The sequence below is a fragment of the Cydia strobilella genome, chromosome 6 (assembly GCF_947568885.1).
Source record: "Cydia strobilella chromosome 6, ilCydStro3.1, whole genome shotgun sequence".
Taxonomy (NCBI): Eukaryota; Metazoa; Arthropoda; class Insecta; order Lepidoptera; family Tortricidae; genus Cydia; species Cydia strobilella.
This window is the reverse complement of record NC_086046.1, coordinates 9981167-10004412: the sequence shown is the minus strand read 5'-3', so window position 1 is coordinate 10004412 and position 23246 is coordinate 9981167. Positions and strand designations below refer to the sequence as shown.

At 40.0% G+C, this 23246-nt stretch overlaps 2 protein-coding genes across 4 annotated transcripts in view; one reads left to right on the top strand and one right to left on the bottom strand.

The window, feature by feature from the left end:
- Positions 1-1755: 1755 nt before the first annotated feature.
- On the top strand, positions 1756-13549 carry LOC134742394 (uncharacterized WD repeat-containing protein alr3466-like). The gene is made up of 6 exons (XM_063675518.1): positions 1756-2018; positions 2296-2519; positions 3457-3646; positions 5064-5265; positions 8840-9037; positions 13259-13549. Exons 1-6 carry the CDS (start codon positions 1801-1803, stop codon positions 13439-13441), a joined length of 1215 nt encoding a protein of 404 aa, XP_063531588.1. The 5' UTR covers positions 1756-1800; the 3' UTR covers positions 13442-13549.
- The window catches only part of LOC134742366 (protein phosphatase Slingshot), a 51716-nt gene continuing 42010 nt past the window's right edge, over positions 13541-23246 (bottom strand). For all 3 annotated transcript variants that reach the window (XM_063675462.1, XM_063675461.1, XM_063675463.1), the window contains 2 exons: positions 18606-18875; positions 13541-16071 (listed from right to left, as the gene is read on the bottom strand). In XM_063675462.1, the coding sequence (XP_063531532.1) occupies positions 14037-16071; positions 18606-18875 (2305 nt within the window). In that variant the 3' untranslated portion in view covers positions 13541-14036. The remainder of the gene's footprint in view (positions 16072-18605; positions 18876-23246) is intronic.

The following is a 23246-nucleotide window of genomic DNA, read 5'->3' as shown; positions in this document are numbered from 1 at the left end:
ATAATGTGATAATGCCTTTTTGGTGGTGGGCAAAGTTGCCAATTTTAAATTTGTAATTTACGAGGTTGCATTGCCCACCCCCACAACTTTTACGTTATTAATAACGGGGACTTGGAAACCTTTATTATTTAGTAGTTTCACAGTGTTCTCTTTTCGTAGTTATTATACATAATTTTAGAATTATTCTCTACAAAAATGGGTAATGTTGATATAATTATATTAATTATACAAACATTCTTATTTGCTGTAGGTAACGGATTTCATTTTATGAATGGCTCGCCGAGCAAAGACGTGATACTGCATTTCGGAAAGGATTACACAGAAGGAAATAGTTATTTTCACCACACCATCTGCTAAAGGCTCTCTTGATTGTTCAAAAACTGATAAGAAAGTTGCATTTTATCCACATGTGAGGCAAAGTAATCAAATGCAAATTTTGAGTTGTTTTCTTATGTTTGCTGGTAGAATTGACTTAAATGATGATTTTGAATGATAAGTATTCACCATTCATTTTGAATCGATTTGCTTTGATTTTGTTTGATATTTTACGGTTCGTAGGTATTTTCCTTGTGTTGGTGTGGTGAAATTTTTTGTGAATATTTGCAAATTACGGGTATAATCTTTCTCTTTTACTCCAATTAAGGCGTAATTACTGTAATTAGAGTGACAGAGAGATGCTCGCAATTTGCGAACTTCGGTGTTCGCGGTAGGCCCTCAGGTGTCATTACTGTCACCGTCTACAACAGGGGTGTATTACTGCAATGTTTTGCCACCAGAGCAGCACTAGCACAATTCCTTAACATAGAGTAACTTATACTATACATACATACTACCTTAAACAGTTTTTTGAGAAGTTTTCACTATGACATTGATGCATCAAGACGGTTTGTTTACAGAGGGCTACCGCGAAACGCGAAAATCGAAATTTCGTTATGTGCCTCTTTATTGTTGTGGCCTCATAGTGGCGCCCCCTACGCACAGTTTTGCGTAATATATCCCCATTATGTAATTCGTTCACATTGAATCGAAATCAAAGTTGTTTGCTGTGATCTGCCGCTACAACTTCACAGAAAAGTTTTTGAATACCAAATCTCTGTATCTGTGATCTTCTAGTCTTTCTCTTGTTACCTTATCTCGAATGAAGTACCTACAGTTTCACGAGTTCTGTCTGACCTGACAGTTCTTATATAAAAAAACCGGCCAAGTGCGAGTCGGACTCGCGCACGAAGGGTTCCGTACCATTACGGAAAAAACAGCAAAAAAAATCATTTTTGTTGTATGGGAGCCCCATTTAAATATTTATATTATTCTGTTTTTAGTATTTGTTGTTATAGCGGCAACAGAAATACATCATCTGTAAAAATTTCAACTGTCTAGCTATCACGGTTCATGAGATACAGCCTGGTGACAGACAGACAGACGGACAGCGGAGTCTTAGTAATAGGGTCCCGTTTTTACCCTTTGGGTACGGAACCCTAAAAATGAAAATTATGGAGGGTAAGAATGAAAATGTTCATGGAAATTCCTCTATTTATCCTCTATACTATACTTTGACTATACTTCTATATTACTACCAAAAAGTAGTGATTACTACGTAATCTCACGCAAAGACAACGGGTGATGTGATTGATGTGATTTTGCGACTGTCAGACTATTCAATATACTCTATGGTTAAGACCATGCCAGACAGATGATGTCACAGTCTAGAATTTATAGGGAGAAATACTTTTAGATAAGGTTTTACTTAAAATACAATGGCGTTATGAATCACATGTAGCCTTATAATCACTAATTAAATACATGCACCCTCAAAGGAAGGCAGTACCCGGGCCCATGGCTAAAACGAGTTTAAAATCGTCGCTTAAAAACACTGGTGTAACGAACACTTACTTAAAGCCTGTCGTGTCGAATAAGGAAATAAAAACAGCCCACACTAGCACTCCTACCGTTGAGCACCGCTCTTTCCCTAGTGAAGAAAATCAGATCTACAGCGGACAAGTCAATGTGTTGTCTATCATGTAAGTTTAAGTTTAAACCTAGGCAGCCGTAATGAGAGTAAGGTGCTCGTAGGCATAACTTTGTTCCATTTAATGGCCTGATCGGTTTGGCTTTAGCGTGAAAAAGGACAAGATGGAGAAGTCCCGCTGGTCCCTCACGCTCTATTGCGAACCGTGCAGTATGTCTGCCTCTGCACTTGAACCGAGAAATGGTGTTACCGTCTTTTTCTACCTATACCTATCCTTCAAAAATCGCTGTCTTTCTTACTAACCTAACCCAACAAATGTTTTGTTCTAGTGACTTAGATAAGGACATAAGGTGCTGCAAATATTCAGAGGATGTGAGAGAGATAGCAGTGGGGTTCGCGGACGGCACGATCCGGCTGTTCGACTGCAGCACGGGAGAATGCACACATAGCCTGGTGGACGATGAGTGCCGCTCCTACCCCGGCCCCGTCACGTCCATCAAGCACAGACCCATCAGCGATGCACATCCCAATTCTAATACACTCGTATCTACGTGTAAGTAGGAATATTAACCATACTTACGTCAAGATAAGATAGGCGATGAAATATTACGCAGCTACGCTACGTAGGCGAACAACAAGCGAACGCGAAGCGAAGCGATGCGGTTAAAAATGTTATATCAAACGGGGTCGTCAACGAAATCTAGCCGAGTGGCGAGTATAGGCCAAAGGCCAAAGGTGTAGGCGCCATCTATCCGAGAATCAATTTTTCTTGATTTCTGAGGCACGTTTTTTCCTTAGACTGTATTCATCTTATACGGGGTTACATAGGTATTTGGTTATAAGTACTATTTCAGAATATTGTAGCCGTAAGCTTGACAGCTAATATAGATGGCGCTGTACGGCGCTAGGGAGCGTGCGTGATGGTGAGGTAGTATAACACAGGAGCTCCGTTTTATTAGCTTGAAGTGTCGAGTTATTAATTCCCATTTAGGCCATAAGGTGGCAGAACCCTGCAACGCACACGGTTTATTCCAAATTGAAACTAATGTTGTGCATGCTCGTTCACTGAAAAGATCGCTCCCAAGTCTCCCAACTAGTACAATCTCACAACTGTACTAGTTCGGTCTTTTAGTACAGTAGTACACAGAGAGAGTCGACGTTTAGTTTAATTAGTTTTAGTTCGGTCGGATGAGTCGGATCACTCGGATCGCTTTGCTGTCATTGTCACTCCTCGGTCCTCGCTCCCATTCTGTTTCGTTTGTGTGTATAGTGTACTAAAACGTACTAAGAGTCTAAGAGCAGAATCATTAGGGAATAGCGGTCTAGTACAGTGGAGGGAATCGTGTCTTTTTGATTTTAGTACATGTCTAATTGACACCAAGTAAACGATTATAGAGATATAATATAACAAAGTTTCCCCGCTTCCACTTTATTGCTTTAAAACATGGAACCCTAAAAACAAGCAATTGAAACCGATTTTTGGTCTTTAGATGTTAACGGTTGTATAAAATGCTGGATGTACAAATACGACCAATGTCTGTACACAATCAGGGAGAAGAGACAGACGCTGGGTCTCACCTACCACCCTCGTTTTTGCAAGTTTGTCACCTACGGGGACGACCGTAGAATCAACATGTATGATGAAGAGGCACAGACACAAGAAAGAGCATTTTACTCAAGGTATACCAAACTTAATTTTCTTTCGGTAGGCCAATAAAAAAATGATCCTTTTATATATAGAATGATGCACTGTAGGGACCAGCAGACGTTCTAGGTAAAAGGTATCGCAACGTAAAGTGCGACATAAAATAGTAGAAATTAAATAAAATGAAACTAAAAAAATTCCATACTAAATTGTTCCCATGTTGGTGGTTCGACTAGGTTACTCAAAGCCATAGAGTAACTTATACGCTTATACTAGAGCGGTACTGTCATATAAATTTTGTAACCCCAGTAAATTCACTGCCATCTGTCGACACACTTTAAAACTAAAAATAAATATTTATAAAAATACGATAAAATGTATTTAAATATGGATAAATGATTTTTTTATTTGCATTAATTATTTTTATATGATTTTGACCCACCCAACCACCCACCCACGTTTTTTCCTTAGAATGTATCCATCGATTACGGAGTTATATCTATCTTTGTCAAAGCTTAAACCCCGCTAGATGGCACCACTTTCGCAAATTTTCAGGTTATTTTTTTTGTGGAATAGTCTTGGTATATGTATACTTAAAAGTATGTTTAGCGCACTCTTAACATAAATATAGAATTATTATAAATTGAATACTTCATTTTGCAAAAACCATCTTTAATGTCGACAGTGTTTCTGTCATGCTATTTTCTACTAATACTCAACATGCAAACAGTGTTTCCGTGATCCTTGTAGTAGACAATTTCATGCCTTGTAAGAATGCTGCAATGGCGTTGCGGTATGTTCGTGGAAATATGAGCAAGAGGATTCGGGTTCAAGACTGCTAAGACTCGGGTACTTTTTTTTGTCCTTTTTGTGTTACCTTATCTTTCTTATACCTTTAAACGAGCAACTCTTGTCCGATTCCGATATCACCGAAATATATATATATATATATATATATATATATATATATATATAGGTGATATCGGAAACGGCTCTAACGATTTCGATGAAATTTGCTGTAAGGGGTTCGATCTAGCTAGGTTTTATCTCTGGGAAAACAAGCATTTTTGAGTTTTTACTTATATGTTTTCCGAGCAAAGCTCGGTCTCCCAGACATTCAGTATATATTATTAATTAATTAATTAGTTTATGAAAGTGACGTTTTGAACTAAAAGGTACTATATTGTCGGTTGTCGATTAGGTTGATTTAATTTTGAAGCTTTATGGAAATAGCGTCTTATTGACAACTGTCAATCGATTGCCCAATGCGCAACGACAACGAAACGTTTTCTGTCTCTCTATTTCTCTTAAGGTCCCTCCACACTCGTCCGTGAATCGCGGCTTCGCGCCGCGTAGTATGGAGCGACCTTTATATATTAGTGCGATAAAGAAACACATCCAAGTTTCGTCCACCCATCTCATAAAAATTACAAGATCTTATTTTTTCAACAGCGGTGCAAGGGGCGTTATAGACGGCCACTCGTCAAGGATATTCGCTTGCGCGTTTCACCCGAAGTCGAATCACGAGTTGGTGTCGGGCGGCTGGGACGACACCGTCATGTGTTGGGACGACCGCGTGCCGTACGCCACGCGGCACTTCGCGGGCGTGCACATGTGCGGGGAGGGGCTGGACTTTGACAAGCCGGGAAAACAGGTGCCATTAAACCACCCAATTATACTCTGGCAAACCCACTTTGCCAGTAGAAAAAGGCGCGAAATTTTAATTTCAGAGGACAAGTTCGCGCCTACATTTTTAATGCCGCCTTATTCTACTGACGGAAATGGTTTGTTAAACTATATATTGCAAAACCTCCCAACTGCTCCCAACTAGAGTCCACTAACTCGAATATCTTCGTTCAGGCGTGACCAATATTTGAATGACGAAGATCTGACGCAAAATATTTTCATAATAGGAAGAAAAAGTCATATTGCTATTTAATTTAGTACTTGACTACTTATAGTTTGGTGGTTTTACGGTATTTTACTTCTCTCTCGTACAAAGAAGCCATGCAGTTGTAGAGGGACAAAGGTTTTGATTTGAAAGGGCATTTGATAAGACAAAGTTTAAAAATGTATCATAAACGTTAAATTTCTACGAAAATATGACAGTTAGCTTAGCCTTAAGGGCCCTCCACACTCGTGCGCGAACCGCGGCGCGAAGCCACCAACGCGAGTGTGGAGTCTAGTTCGCTAATAAGCGAAATTGACTCCACACTCGCGTTCGCGGCTTCTTGCCACGTAGTCTGGAGCAGGCTTTAGACCAAAAACCTTGTATCCCTTTCTTTCATATGAAAGATTACAATCTATATACAGAATGGAAAAAAACAATGGGCCCTGGAGGGAGTGCCTTAAAACCTTAAGTTAGCTCATTTTACTTAAAGGAAACATTCTTTTATTTTTAAAAAGAAGCAAAACTGCATTCCCACCAGGGCCCATATTTTTTTCACACAGTATATAAAAGTGTATAGGTTACACTTTACTCAGAATAATGACTAAAGCAAAGAAGCCGGGCAAAAATAAAAGCTTGGTAAAAGATATCGTATTCACAACACGTTATTACTTTTTGTCTATGAGTGAGTGAGACAACAATCCGCAAGTTCTTTCGTTTTTTTCAGTATTGTCATAAGATAAACTGAGGGAAATGTCAAATGGTCCTATGTGGTTCTATAATATAATCCAACCAAATAAAATATATGTTCGTTATTTCACAGGTAGGTGTCAACTGTAACAACTTGACATAGTCGTATTATTTTAGTTGAAATATTTCGGGATGTTTCAGCGGTCATCTTGGTTTATTTTAATTATATTTTTGCTATTCCTGAAAGATTGTTGGAAAACGTGCTGAGTTTTTATTTGTAATGGTTTGAAGTTCCCTTTGTGATAATGTCTTGTGTGATCGAGGGCTGTAAATCGCATACAGGAAGAAAAGAAAATACGCACGAACCGATAACCTTTAATCGGTGAGTTTTGTTCAATTTTGAAGAAATTTATTTATAGGACCTGACCCTAAACATAGAAATTGATATGTTGTTTATGTAATTATTACTTGCATTCAAGTCTATATAGATTTTTGCATATATTTTCGAACTTTTCTGCTAAGTATGAAAGGTTATATTTTTGGCATAGTGATGTATCGACCTCAGATCAATAACCTATCGACATTTACAGCTTTCTTATAGTTTGGCCCAGGACTGTCTCATTTTCAATTGATGAGTACAGTCAAGGGCATAAATATATATACATTCCCAAAGACTCAAAAATATGTGTACGCTCAGACAATAAAATCGTGTTCACATATTTTTAAGCCATTTGTCTGGATCGATATTTTTGCCTTCGACTGTACCTATAGTTTTCTTTGTTCTTACTTACTGACAGATTGTGTTTGCCAGAATATAGTATAATACTAAAAACCGGTCAAGTGCGGGTCGGACGCGCGCACCAAGGGTTCCGTACTTTTTAGTATTTGTTGTTATAGCGGCAACAGAAATACATCATCTGTGAAAATTTCAACTGTCTGTTCATGAGATACAGCCTGGTGACAGACAGACGGACAGCGAAGTATTAGTAATAGGGTCCCGTTTTTACCCTTTGGGTACGGAACCCTAATAAAAAAGACATTAATGATCATTGATGAATGTTCCTTTTATTAATATTGTTGGTCACAAAACTCAACTTTTTATTTCAGATTTCCAAAGGACGAGGAATAGGGGATATTACTGCAATGTTCTGCCACCAGAGTGCAGCACTAGCTTTTTTAGTGCACCGTAGAGTAACTTATTCATACTGTACCTTTAACAGGTTTTTGACAAGTTTTCAGGGGACCTACCGGAAAACTCGAATCCGAAATTTCGTTATCTAGCTGCCTCTTTATCGCTCGAATACGCAAGAGTGACAGAGATGTTAGATAACGAAAGTTCGATTTTCTTGTTTCGCGATAGACCCTCAGATTGTGATAGTGGCGCCACCTACGCCGAGTTTCGCGTAATATTCCCTATTATTAAATTTAAAAAAAATATTACACGAACGTTTTTTTTTATTACTTCCTATTTGGTACAGTCAGCTGCAGAGAAAAGGTACCCCACGTCCATACTAATTTACAGAACTTTGTATGTCTTTTCTATGCCTTTTCTCTGCAGCTGACTGTACATGAATAGAAACTATACTTAGTCTTTTAGCATTAGAAAAAACGGTAAACCATTTCCACGTGTCTTTTTATTGACAAGTTTTTTTATAAATATAACAATATTTTACTTATGAAAGCAAAAGTATGTAAATGATCGTATATTATATTTGTTGTGACTTATTTTCAAAGTGTTTCTCGATAAAACGACGACACGTTAAGATCGCTCGCCTTCTTTCTAATGATAAAAAAACGAGAGGTATAGTTAGACGGTTCTGAGTGGTAGACTGCAAATGAGATAAAAGCTATATTAGGTACATGCATTAATCCTCATATCAGGCGGCTCTTTGATTCCAAGGATTGCATAATTTTTATACTTTTTAATGATTTTTAGAATATGAAAATTATAAAAAGTGTAAAAGTTATGCAATTCTTGTATTCCACGCATTTCATTTCAACGAGCCGCCTGCTACAGATTTCTTGAAATTGCCGCGTTTTTTCAGGTTCAACTTTCATTAGCCAGACTAAATATTATCAATTTGCCAATTTCGTGATTATTATTTTACACGGCACATAAACTTATGCATAATTTATCGATATAAAAAGTCGACACAGTTACATCCCTAGCAAATTATCAAACTTATGACACCGTACGTAGATGAGAAATAACAAGCATATATGCATCTCTTTTCGGCACATTATCTAATTCGTAAGGAAGTAAAGTACGGGTATACATATTTGCGAAGCATTTTTGCCCGACTTCTATGCTTTAGTCATTATTCTGAGACACTTTACCCTGGCATGTTGTTAGAAATGTTAGAAAAGGACACACTCGACTGTTCGACTATCCTCTCGCTGGGACCGTTTGTTGTATATTGCTTTGCTCAACCTTAATAGTAGCTAAACACGGTTCAAATATGGTTACTCAAAAATTTTCAGTACACGGTCTTGATATAATAAAAGGTCTTTGCCTAAGACAGTCGTCTACCATCGTTCTTGGCAATGTATCTTGTCTAGTAATAATTTATCTTTTTTATTTAACAAAAAGATCGTAGCAAACAAGCTAATTTTAGCTGCCCCTGAATTCCAGGTTGTAACGTTTTTTTAGATCCTAACCTGTTCTTGGCAAGAAAAAGGTTGTATTCAGTTGTGGGATTACGGCTCCTGCAAAGTGATAGAAACTATTGTCCCGGATACTTATCAATCGAAACTTTATTGTGGAAGGATGGTGCCAAAAACGAGTCTCATAGTTTGCGGTGGATCCGAAATCAATATGTTGCGTGTTGTTGATATAAATCTTAAAATAGTAAGTTGAATGTAATAAATAGTTGAAAATGTTGAACTTGAAACTATGCAACTGTATAGGGGGTATTACTGCATTGTTCTGCCACCAGAGTGCAGCACTAGCCCGTTTAGAAACCATAGAGTAACTTATACATACTGTACCTTTAAGAGGTTTATGACAAGTTTTCAGACATAATAAAATATGACATTGATGCACCAAGGCGGTTTGTTTAGAGAGAATCTACCGGGAAACGCGATACCGAAATTTCGCTATCTGCCTCTTTATCGCTCGAATACGCAAGAGGGACAGAGATGTTTGGTAACGAAATTTTGATTTTCTTGTTGTGCGATAGACCCTCAGATTGTGGTAGTGGCGCCCCCTGCGCAGTTTCGCGTAATATTCCCTATTAACAGCGGTGCCTAAAACCTTAGAGGATATAACCAAACGGAGACGCCTTGTCTGTAATTTTCTGTACAAAAAAGCCTGCCGATTTTTGCGGGGGAGGGGAACGTCAAATGTATACGTACCGCAAAAATAGCTATGTCAGATAAACGTCATCGTCAGTCCATACATTGTGTATGACCACTGGCCGCCTATTTTCGACAGAGGGGAACGCCTGTTAATGGCTACTCCGTTTGGTTTATCCTCTAAGCATAAAACTTACATAAACCGGTATTTAAATTTGTAACGGCTGGCAACGACCCTTTCGAGTTCTAAAAGCGGGAAGGTTATTGTTTAACTCCTCCTGCTAATATTGATATCCGTGCAAGCGAAAGATTTTAAAACTGAACCACGACGAAGCGAGTGGTTCGAAAAGTGGAATGTTGAGCGTTACGACAGTTTAAAGGCACGAGGGTTAAACATTTCTACAGAGTGAAACACAACATTTTTCATCACACCAACGCGCGGAAAATACTAACTGCCATTACCCTTTGATACATTGCCAATTGAATTTTAAATGAACGTTATTAAATATTTATTATTGAATATCATCACTTCAAAGTCAAGTTATAGTCTAAGATACGTTATATATGGTCGACCTTCACCCATACGTCTGACGGATGAAACTTATATTTTATGAAAGAAAATATGTTCCTGAACATAAATAAATAGGGTTGCCTAATGAAATACGGTCAAGGCTATTTTTAATAAATTTTTGAAAATAATTTTTTTCTTCAAATTTCACCGATTTGTCTGACGAACGAAATAAGTTCCAATGGAAAGTATACCTAGTCGGCTCATAAGTTCTGTCACTGGCCTTTTAAATTTAAATTTGGAACTCCTAAAACAAAAACCGTCCTGCATTTGAATTTCGAATCTTTATTAAATATTTGATTAGTATAATTTTGCAGTTTTCTGTTTTCTTCAACATGGAGTGGACGCGTAAAGATAGCCGTACCGCAATAATTGCACTATATCGTTGTGGTCACTCGCCGACTAAAATTTTTAAGCTACTTGAAAATTTAAAATTCTCTCTAAGATTTGTGTATCGTACCATAGAAAGATACAGTGAGGTCTCTAGTTTAAATGACAAGAAAAGAAGCGGTCGTCTGCGTACAGCTAGGACTCCAGCGGTTGTACAAGCAATTAGGGCACGCATTGCCAGAAATCCCGCTAGGAAACAAAAAGTTATGGCCCTCCAGATGGGTTTGAGCAAAAACACGGTGAAAAGAGTGCTTAATCAAGACCTGAGACTTCGTGCTTATAAACGAAAAACTGGCCATCTTCTCAATGGTCGGCTTAAAGCTTTAAGGCTTAAAAGATCTAAAGCTTTATTGAAGAAGTACGCTAAAAATAAGCACCGTTGTATACTGTTTTCGGACGAGAAAATTTTTGACATAGAAGAAAACTGTAATAAACAAAATGATAGAGTGTACGCTCGCAATAGTAAAGAAGCGTCTAATAGCATTCCCCGTATTCAAAGAGGTCATCACCCTTCATCTGTGATGGTTTGGCTGGGAGTTTCTTATGCGGGCGTCACTAGTATGCATTTTTGTGAGAAAGGAGTAAAAACTAGTGCCAAAGTGTACCAAGACACGGTGTTGACTAATATTGTGAAACCACTATCCCATACGATGTTTCTAAACCAGCATTGGGTTTTCCAGCAGGACTCTGCTCCAGCCCATAAGGCAAAGTCTACACAAGCCTGGCTCGCCTCCAATAAAATCGACTTTATACGGCATGAAGATTGGCCCTCCTCTAGCCCAGATCTTAATCCTTTAGACTATAAAATATGGCAGTATTTAGAGTAAAAGGTGTGCTCAAAACCTCATGCAAATCTAGACTCGCTGAAAAAATCTCTTGCTACGGCAGTGGCCAATATCGACATGAAAGTGGTGCGTGAATCCATTGACGACTGGCCACGAAGACTTCAAGCCTGTGTAGATAATTATGGCGGTCATTTTGAATAAATGTTATACATTTAGATTCTCTAGTTTATAAGCTTTCAAACGCTGTACAAATTATACGGAATAAACTTAAACTTTTGATTTTATTTGATACTATGTATATGACAGAACAGAAAAAAAAAAAAATTAACTTTAAACATGCCACTAACAAAACAAAATAAGTAAAAAAGAAAGAAAACAGATGTTAAAAATTAATTAAGAAATTATTTATGTACCTATACCTAAACTTTGTAATTGAAAAGGAAATAAAGAGGCTTTTTTATTTATTTTATTTATATGACAGAACTTATGAGCCGACTAGGTACAACTTCTACAACATGAATAAATTAGGTTGCCTATGTTTTTCCTATCACTATTATGAGGTTGCCGTGTTTAAACAGGTGAGTTAAAATCGATAATTGCACCCATCTGAATGACGCTTCAAAATAATGGTAATTTTATAGCGAATACAATGGTATAGGGTTGCCTGCAAAAATCCGGTCACAAATAAGGGTTGCCAGGCTTTTAAAGAAAATAAGAAGGAAAGACTATTAGCGATAACTCAAAAACGGCTTAACTCATCTCGATTGTTTTAACTATTTTCGAATGTGTTTATTAATCACTATTTTTGTGATTTTTTTCATAATTTTTGGATCAATGGTTCAAAAGTTAGAAGGAAAAACCCTTTTTTTTTTCTTTCTAAATAATTATTTCCGAAACGATAGACTTTATCAAAAAATGTTGTTCAAAGAACCCTATTTATTTTGAAAGACCTATCCAACGACACCCCGCACCATAGGGTTGAAACGATAAAAAAATTGTCACACACATTTTGTTTCTTTCAAAGCGATTATTTCCGAAAATATTTACTTTATCAAAAAATGTGTTTCTAAAACCCCTATTTATTTTAAAAGACCTATCCAACGACATCCCACATCATAAGGTTGAAATGAAACAAAAAATCCTTACATACATTTTGTTTCTTTAGAGGCGATTATTTCCGAAAATATTCACTTTATCAACAATTGAATTTTAAAAACCCGTATTCATTTTAAAAGACCTATCCAACAATACCCGGCACTGTACCGGCGCGAGCGGCGGTACGCATCGGGCGGTGAATCGTAGAACAAATTTTTTTATAACATTCGCGCGCGATAATGGACACGGGAGTGTTTATCACGGAAATATTTAATAGGCCTGCAATTTGGATGTCGAAACTACCTAAACATAAGTTGCGGCACGTAACTAAAAGGTTGTGGGAAGAAATAAAATAAAATTTTCCTGCTTCTACACTCACTCTAGTATACCCGTAAAATTTTGCGGGATGCTTTCTATATTCTTCGTACAACACTCTAAATTCGCCTAACGTATAACAGCGTCTATTAAATTCGTGCACACCTTCTCTTATATTTAAAATATCTCTCATGAAATATGACCTGCTGTCGAGGCACTAAAGAGCCACTTTTGACAAAGACATTTTTAAACACTTGAGTACGTCCCATTCGCTCGATGCCGCCAACGCTACTGCGAAGTCGTGGCATGCTCGCCGCGCCGCTCTACTTTGCCGCGCCGCCCGCCGCACCGCTCGCCGCCTAAGACCAATGTCAGGCCGTAAGTCTATCAGACTAACTCAAAATATGCTTCGGATTATTTTGCCACACATGTGGGTAAAATGCAACTATCTTATCAGTGTTTGAAGTACAAAGAGAGCCTTTACGAGCTGGTGTGGTGAAAAATAATAATTAGTTATGATAATACCCCATGGTTTTGGTCTTATGTCTAGTATGCGATTTATTAACAGATGGTCGTCGTCATCACACACTTTAATCAAGACATTTTATACATTTGTTTACAGACGGAGTGTTGTATACGTAATAACCCAGGCGGTATATACGGTTTTGATTTTGGAAGGGTACGAAGGAAAATTACTGTTGACACTGGAGGTGGATATAAAAAGATCAGTGAAATTGGCAACATACCACGTGTCGCCTACGTTAGCGGGAAAAGACTGCAGATTGTAGACTTCGGCCAATCATGATTATAATGAGCAGCCACATTGTTATACATTAATTTTATTTTTTGTATTTTTTTTAACTTATACTCTAATAAAGGGTGAGATTAACAGAAACTTCACCGGAAAGTTGTACATCAGTTGTATTGAATTTATTCTCTTTTTTAACATTTTTCTACGCACAAACAGCCGCTTAATGCAATTTTACGTGATAGACAAATACACTGTGATTTCATTTTGTAAACAGTATATAAAAACTCTACAAGGATAAAATATCGAGTTTGGCAAGAATTCATAACATACGACTAGATCGGTTGCGCTGGCGCACCAATGGTCCGGCGGCCGCCGAAGCGCAAAGCGTAAATGCTTAATGTTTTGCCTCTAAAACGGGCCGGTCGGCGGTTTTCCTTATTATCTTAACGTTAGACTGGTCATTTCATGTAGCGTACATTGTCAACATTACAAATACAAGCGGCCTAAAACATACTATAATAAAGATAGGTACATAGAAACAATTTGTAGACAAATTCTTTAAGACATATTAAAATGAATTCCGTCGGACCATTCGCGCACCCAAATCACCGGTCTACATTCATAATAAATAAATAAAACATAAATACTTCTACATAGTATTATATACAGGATTTGAACATCTATTGTTATTCGACCGATTCAAGTTGAGCCTCGTCAAAGGGTGGGTCTTCCCGTGTTGCAATTGTTTTTTGTTTTGAGCTTTCGACATCACAGTTGATACCACCACATTGGAGTAGTCGAGCGGCGGGATGGACACCACCGTGGGCGCGATCGGCGGCCGCTCCGCACCCGCGCTCGAGCCGCGCAGCGCGCCGCAGAACGAGTTGCGCAGCGCCGTCGGCGCCCGCTCCGCCTCCGCCTCCGCCTCCGCCGGCGAGCGCGCCTTGCGCACGTCCCGCGCACGCTGCGGCTCCGACGCAGACTCGCACCGCGCCCGGCTCGGCTGGTCCCACCGTCCCACCAGCACCTTCACCGACACGTCCTCGCCGGCCGGTGGCGAGCTCGGCACCCGCTCCCGCTCCCGCTCCCGTCCGTCGCGCGTCCGAGACTTGGAGCGCCGCAGCGAGTCCGTCTCGGAGCGAGCCTCGAACTCCTTCTTGAGGTTGCTGACGAGGCCCTGCGGCTGCGGCGCGGCGGCGGCGGCGGCGGCGGTGGCGGCGGCGCTCGGCAGGTCGCCGTACGAGGCGGCGGCGAGGCGGCGCCGGCGCGGCCCCGAGCGCAGCCACGTGTCAGCGGGCGCGGAGGCGGACAGGCGGCCGCTCCACGTGGAGGCGCCGCGGTCCCGCGCCCGCTCCATGCGCGCCGCCGCCGTCACGAACTCCTTCAGTATGGCACAGGTTTCGTTAAACTTGCGTTCGTTGTCGGAGACGTCGGCGCGGCGGCGCGGCTCGATGTGCTCGCGGATGCTGCCGAGGTCTGGCTCGGCGACGCGCTCGTCCTTGGGCCGCTTGTCGCGGTCGGCGCGCGGCCGCGTGTCGTACGAGCCCCAGGACGAGTTGCGCGACAGGTCGGGCACGACGGCGCTGTCGAACGAGCTCCACGAGCTCTGCCGGCTCGGCGGAACCTCCTCGTCGACGGCTCTCCTCTCGTCGCAGTCGTTTCGGTCGACTAAATTAGATAAAACGTCACTCAGTTTCGTTTTCACGTCTATGATACCACTGTCACTTTTTACTATATTATCGTTTCTGTTCTCCTCGGGCTTCTGCCAGGCGGGCTCCCCGGGGTCCCACGTGTGTATTTTTTCAGAGTCTATATTTGAGGGGGGATGTTTGTGACTTAAGTTTCGCAGGGGGGACACCTGCGGGGGTTTGCCCGGCGGCTCGGGTGCGGCCACACCGACGACGGACGCGTCGGAGGATCTGTTGCTGGAAGAGTCGCCGGTGCCGAAGTTTAGTCGCTGGTACCTCTTGTTCTCGCGCCGGTCGCCACAGGCGGCGGTCTCGATCTCGTGCACGATGTGTCTGACCGAGGGCGCGCCCTCCTCCTTGAGGCGGATGATCTGGTTGGGCGAGACGCTGTAGGAGCCGTCGCCGTAGGGCATGAGCATGTGTCGCGTCTCTCGGGCGAGGTTCTCGAGGGAGACGGAGGTGGGCGGCAGCAGCTCGGAGGCCAGCTTGGTGTCGGGCGACCAGGAGCGCGGTCGGCCCGAGTACGAGCCCGTCAGCGCCAGCAGCAGCGGCGTCGGATCCGTCACTTTGTTCTCGCCCTTCGAAATAGACTTTGGCGACTTGAGATTTGTTTCTGACTTGGACCTTTGCAGCTTCTCCTTATTCTTCATGGCGTCGAGTATTCCCTGATAAGTTTCCAGCTGGTTGAGGAAGTTGGTGTTGGGTTTGATGCAGCCCCGCTTCGCCTTGACGTGTTTGAGAGCCTTGTCGAAGTTCCAGTTGTACGCCTTCATGGCGTACGCGATCACGACGGACGCGGATCTGCTGATGCCCATTTTGCAATGGACTAATACTTTTGAACCTTCGTTCCTGGCTTTGTTTATGTATTTGAATGTGTTGTCCCAGTGTTTCAGTAGGTCAGTCTTTTCGTCATCGTACACTCTTATATTTAGGTAATCAAACACACCGGGGAAAAAATTATCTATCTCTCGAGTCACATTCAATATGTGTCTTACTCTGAAATGAAAAGAAAAACGACATTTTAATACAAACATGCCTACAATAGCAGATTCATAAAGCATAATACTGCAAAATACACGTAACTGCAATCTTTATTTATTACCTACTTTACTAAAAATTCTACTGCCCCAAATTTTTGGTCTGTCTTTAGCATATCGCTTTACAGAATTACAGCATTAGTAAAATTCAACTTTATTTCTAGTACTTAGCGTTCATAGTCTTTAAAATAAGTTTCTTTATCGGACTAAGGTTACAATACCTAATTCACGAAGGCTGATATTTGCTTGTAATTTCATACAAATTTTAAAGACAGTAGACCTTATTAACCTTAGGTAAATAACTCTCTCTATCTGTCAAATACTACATTGAATTGCAAATAGTCTTTAGCTCTAGTCTCAAACTTTTTATTTTCGAACGTCACGGACGTCACGATTCCGTCAAAGAATTCCCAACGGTTGGCTACTCGCAAGCGTGTAGAAATCTCGAAAACCCCAGTGTAACGTGACCGATCCTTACCAACCTATGCGTAATCGGAGAGCTTACTTATACCTGTTTTGTTTAGTCCTTGACTCGCGTATGATAAGTAAGCGATATTAATAATGAATTACAGCGCCATTCCGTGTTGAGTAGCTGAAGTACAGTACATTGGCGTTGGGCGAGCTTTTATATGATAACTAGCTGTTGCCCGCGACTTCGTACGCGTGGATTTGTATGTTGGTGGTTATATATTCTACATGAGCATAATATAGAACATTATGCAGCAAAAGATATCAGTAGGGACGGTTAATCATTTGTTAATAATTATACAACGCATGAAATTTGTCATTCACAAACCCCTTTTTAACCCTTTTAGGGGATGAATATTTTAAAACGCTTAAATTACTTTTCTTGTATTCTAATAATATATGCCTTTATACAAAGATTCAATTCCCGCACTCAAAAAAATATTTGATCTCCATACAAACTTTCAACCCCATTTTTACCACCTTGGGGGATGAATTTTCAATAATGCTGAAATAAGTTTTTTTCTCTTTTAATTATGTATATTTCTATGAAGTTTCAAGTACCTAGCTTAAAATAAAATTAGGACCACGACAAAATTTCAACCCCTTTTTAACCACTTTAGGGGATGAATTTTTAAATACGCTGAAATCACTTTTCTTGCATTCTAATAACATGCCTTGCTATGCAAAGATTCAAGTCGCGCACTTAAAAAAATGTTTGACCTCCATACAAACTTTCTACCCATTTTTCACCACCTTAAGGGATGAATTTTCAAAAACGCTGAAATTACTTTTCTAGTATTTTGATAATATGCCTTTATACAAAGTTTTAAGTCCCGCACTCAAAAAAATTTATGATCTCCATACAGACTTTCAACCCCTTTTTCACCACCTTAGGGGATGAATTTTGAAAAACCCCTTCTTAGTGGATACTAACGTCATAAAAGCTATCTATTGTGAAAAATTCAGCTCTCTAGGTCCAACGGTTTGGGCTGGGCGTTGATTTAAGTGAGTCAGTCAGTCAGTTAGTCAGGACTTTTACGTTTATATATATAGATTAAAAAGGATAATTATTAAGTTAAGATTAAAAATGCGATTTTAATACCCTAAATCAAATAATTTTCCGAAAATTTTCAGTTAAATCAAATTCAAAGCAAAGCAAATTCTACTCAACACTGAGAACTCGGTTTATGACTCTGGATACAGGCATTATCAGTTGTTTAAACTGCCTGCCTGCATTACAATAATAATAATAATAAATGCCTACAATCAGAAAAAAGTTTCACTTGCATCGTGGTTTCATACAGGGACCGGACAACCCTTTTCGCGATAAAACCCTTTCAATGGGCGACACTTAAACACGGCTAACACATTGAAAGACTTTCCCTTTTGAACTGCAAGCCCATTCATACCCTTACGTTTGACTAACCCTTACCGAAAAGCTAACCAAAAATAAGAATAGCTCTTAATAAGGGTTACCCTTATCTTTAAGCGCTTTTTATAAAGGTTTCCCTTTGCGTGAAAGAGACAGGATTAGTATATATCTACGGTAGTGTATGAAAAGAAAAGAAAATACGTGCCTAGTCAAAGAACGCCGCCGTCGCCGTCGACGATCGCTCGGATTCGAAGTAATGTGTGCTTTATGAACAAGGTAGATGACTTAAATTAGCACGCTTATATGCTAAAAGGGAAGCCCTTTATAAGGCTAACCCTTATAAGCAATATGCAAGGTGTTGGTGAGCGGATGATAGGGGTTTTGTAAGGGTATTTGGGCTACCGATTACTCAAATGTGGTAGCTTTATATAAGGGTTTTTAAAAGCAAAACAAAGGGTTTCGTCTGGCAAAGGGTATGGTGAGTTAAGCCTTATGCAATACCCTTATAAAACCCCGATACGGGATAGCGGGCCGGTCCCTGGTTTCATAAAACCGTGGTGGTTTTAAGGTTGCTAATCACTAACTACTAGATAATTGTTTCATTATGGTGTAATGTTGTATGGTGTAAGGTAATGAATAAAATGGAACCATACCCATTTCTCTGCAATTCCTCCAAGTTGCTTGCGTTCCACTCGGAGCCGAGGTACACGTGGTCGAAGATCTCGGTGGGCGCGTCCATCTGGCCCAGGATCGTCAGCATCTCCTGGTCGATGAACGACTTGTACTCGGCCAGGTCCATGTCGAGCTCGTCCTCGAGCCGAACGCGGATGGATTTGCTCGTCACTTCGTCAAGATCCACACTCATCATGATTTCTTTGAGGGTGCATCGGATTACGCGTTCCGTTTCATCGCGTTCGCGTGGTCTGTGAAATCGAGTTATGGTGTTATTCATAAATCATGAATCATAAACGTGTGTCGAGTCAACAAACCGTTAATAATCGTTTGTCTCTATTCGTCATTTTGACCATTCCGTTTGTTTGAAAGAGACAAAATTTAATAGAGGTTTGTAAGAGGTTGCTAAGTTTTATGAATAAGGGGGTTAGACTTTACAGGAAAGGATTTACATAGATAGTCTAAGATACGCTATATATGGTCGACCTTCACCCATACGTCTGACGGATGAATCTTATATTTTATTAAAGAAAATATGTTCCTGAATATAAATAAATAGGGTTGCCTAATGAAATATGGTAAAGGCTATTTTTAATAAATTTTTGAAAATAGTTTTTTTTTTCTTCAAATTTCACCGATTTGTCTGACGAACGGAATAAGTTCCAATGGAAAGTATACAACTTCTACAACATGAATAAATTAGGTTGCCTATGTTTTTCGGTCACTATTATAAGGTTGCCGTGTTTAAACAGGTGAGTTAAAATCGATAGTTGCACCCATCTGTCTGACGCTTGAATTATATATCAAAATAATGGTAATTTTATTGCGAATACAATGGTATAGGGTTGCCTGCAAAAATCCGGTCACAAATAAGGGTTGTCAGGCTTTTAAAGAAAATAAGAAGGAAAGACTTTTAGCGATAACTCAAAAACGGCTTAATTGATCACGATTGTTTTAACTATTTTCGAATGTGTTTTTTTAATCACTATTTTTGTGATTTTTTTCATAATTTTTGGATCAATGGTTCAAAAGTTAGAAGGAAAAACCCTTTTTTTTTTCTTTCTAAATAATTATTTCCGAAATGATTCACTTTATCAAAAAATATTGTTTAAAGACCCCTATTTATTTTGAAAGACCTATCCAACGACACCCCACACCATAGGGTTGAAACGATAAAAAAATTGTCACACACATTTTGTTTCTTTCAAAGCGATTATTTCCGAAAATATTCACTTTCGTCAGATAGACGTGTGCGCCGCGCCGGCGCGCCGCCGCCGCCGGGCTTTTTTGCCACGCCGCCGCCGCCGATAATTGATCAGCGTGAAATCGGCGTGACCTTGAGTGTTGTTAATGCGCTATTCCAAGTTGGTATTTCAATTATAATATGTTTTTTTTGTCAGATATACGTCAATTATTAATTAAATAAAACAAGAGCCAGTTGCACAAACTGTTTGACACACCGATTAAAGTAACTAAGTAATCCTCAGTATTCAGCGTCAAGAAAAATGAGATACCGAGAAGTAGGATTTTTTCTTGTTAATTGTGAATCCACATTGCCTTACATACGAAGGCAGAATCCTCAGTCATGACAAGATTTACGAGTTACGAGCAACGAAAACACAGGGCCAATGTACCATGGGACCTCAAGGTGGAATAGAAAAGGAAAACTAACTGGCTAATATTGCGACCATCATTATTGCTTATTTGCTTGCGTCTTAAACTGTATTTAAGTCCAGCAAAAATCTGAAAACATTGATGTGCGAATACTCTCGAGATCCAGTGACCTAAAAAAAGAAAGACAGAGACAGAGTGACAGCACTGTAGATTCGCTTGCCCTACGGAAATGTTCAAGCTGTAAATGGGTGAAGCAACATTTTCTTGTCACTCGTTGCTATGGTTACAATCACCTGGTTCATGTCGGCGAAGTTCCACTATTCGCATGGTCTGCATGGTCATCGGGTGGCACGTTTTCATGACCATCCATTAGGATAGAGATAATAGAGAAGAAACAGACGTTCCACTTAAAAACTCACTTTTATTTACGACACGGGTAGCTCTTACACAGTCGAGGCTTAGCATAAGAATGAATCAAACAACGGCATGCAACCGCTTAAATAACCTTTCCAACCCTACCCCTCCAGGTAACACCTGCCACCTGCTATCTGAGATCACGCCACACCACCTGCGCTATGGTTGTTCTATCAATACAATTCCCAATTATTCATATTTCCGAGATCGTCTAAAAATAACAATTAATTTAATAATACTATTTATTTAATACAATAACCTTGTGATTATTTTAATTAAACACATTCAATTTATCATTTCAAAATTATAATTAGTCAGTCAATTGACTATGCTTCCTTTGAATCAGATATTTTTATTTTTATTCGGAACTATCGACTTAAATAATAAAAATCTAATTAAAATTATTAAAAAAAAACCCGCATGTAAACAAACATCAAGGATTGCCGCCCACACGGCCATTCTGCTCCAGCGCGCTCCCTGCGCTGACCCCGGTGGCGGACACTGCCGCATTAACAGCACTTGCTGCGGCTTGCTTGGAGACTGTTGTTACCAGGCTCGTCACTTGGTCCATGGTAAAAGTAGGCTCAAGTTGAACAAGCGATCGGCGGCGGCCGCCTAGTATAGGGGATTGTGATCCCACCGCTGCTGTCGGCGAAGTTCCACTATTCGCATGGTCTGCATGGTCATCGGGTGGCACGTTTTCATGACCATCCATTAGGATAGAGATAATAGAGAAGAAACAGACGTTCCACTTAAAAACTCACTTTTATTTACGACACGGGTATAGATAGCTCTTACACAGTCGAGGCTTAGCATAAGAATGAATCAAACAACGGCATGCAACCGCTTAAATAACCTTTCCAACCCTACCGCTCCAGGTAACACCTGCCACCTGCTATCTGAGATCACGCCACACCACCTGCGCTATGGTTGTTCTATCAATACAATTCCCAATTATTCATATTTCCGAGATCGTCTAAAAATAACAATTAATTTAATAATAATATTTATTTAATACAGTAACCTTGTAAAATATTAATTAAACACATTCAATTTATCATTTCAAAATTATAATTAGTCAGTCAATTGACTATGCTTCCTTTGAATCAAATATTTTAATTTTTATTCGTAACTATTGACTTAAATAATAAAAATCTAATTAAAATTATTTAAAAAAACACGCATGTAAACAAACATCAAGGATTGCCGCCCACATTCACTGGGGCTTTCAATTAACCAAACATTTTTGTAGTGGTTATAAACTTATAAGCCCTTTCCATAATGGGCCATCTAATCTAACAAGAATGAATGATAATATGACTTGGTACAAATACAAATGTTCTTGTAACAAACTGTGCTACTATTGTCACCTGCCTGACGGGAATAACAACAAATATACATCGAAATGGCGGCTCTTCTGAAGAAAATTGAAGATAAAAGTTCTAGAGAGGTCTTAAGATCAACCGTTCCAAGAACAAAGTAATGGTAGTGGACAGGGCAAATATTATTTCAGTTACCGAAGCACTCGGCGATTACCAAAAAGCGAGCTAGTTTGTATATCTTGGGTTGATAACCAGTGCCGGTGGTTGCACCACCGAGATACGCTGCAGAGCTGGCATGGCTAAGAGTGCTATGGCTAACCTCGACGAGATCTGGAAAAACAGAGGTATTCGACGTGCAATAAAGTGCGCTTGCGTGGTCTCGTCTTTTCAATATTACAGTATGGTACCGAAGTGTGAAGTGGCAAAGGTTGGTGCTTTTGAGATGTGGTGTTGACGAAGACTGCTGCTTATACCTTGGACAGCTAGAAGAAAAAAAACCCCCACACTGAGAGCTCAATATCGCCACTCACCTCTTCACAACATGCCATGGGCGAGCTCTTAAATTCCTCGGACATATCATGCGGTTTTCAACGCATGATGTGGAGAAACACATGTATTTAGGCAGATGGCAAACGTGCTCGAGTTGGAGCATGTGTGAGAAGGTCGAACGCAATGAAGAGGTCGGCTTGCGGCAGTCTGCACCGTGCAGTCCACACGGCTTATGACCGCGCGAAATGGAGACAAATTACATGTGATCGCGATCCTCAGCAATGAGAAAACGAGAAAGAAGATACGTCTCAGTAAGCCTGGTGCTGGTACGGCAAGAAAACCGTTAAAAGGAAGCCATAGCAGTCCACTATGTCTAGCAAATTTCAAGGATTTTGGAGTACTGTTTTGTTAAAGTCCGTCATTTTTAATACGATAAACCATGGAAATCATGAGAAAATGGAGAGTTACAGATCGGATCGTAGGTCATTGGGACCAGGTAACCCCTTAATCCTGGTTACTAGGGAAATCAAGTTATTATACCTATCCTATATTATTCATTTACAAATCCTATTTCACTCACAGCTTATTCAAAACTGTACTTAGTTCACTGGAATCATCGGCCAGCAACCTGGATTGATCAAATTTTCCAGAAAAACAACAAATTACTGTTTTTTTCTTAAGAAACCTGAAAGTCAAGGTCACGCCCATTTCACGCCGAAAATACGCAGCCGCCGCCAATTTTTTGGCAAACGCCGCCGCCGATTATTTTTTAATCGGCGCACA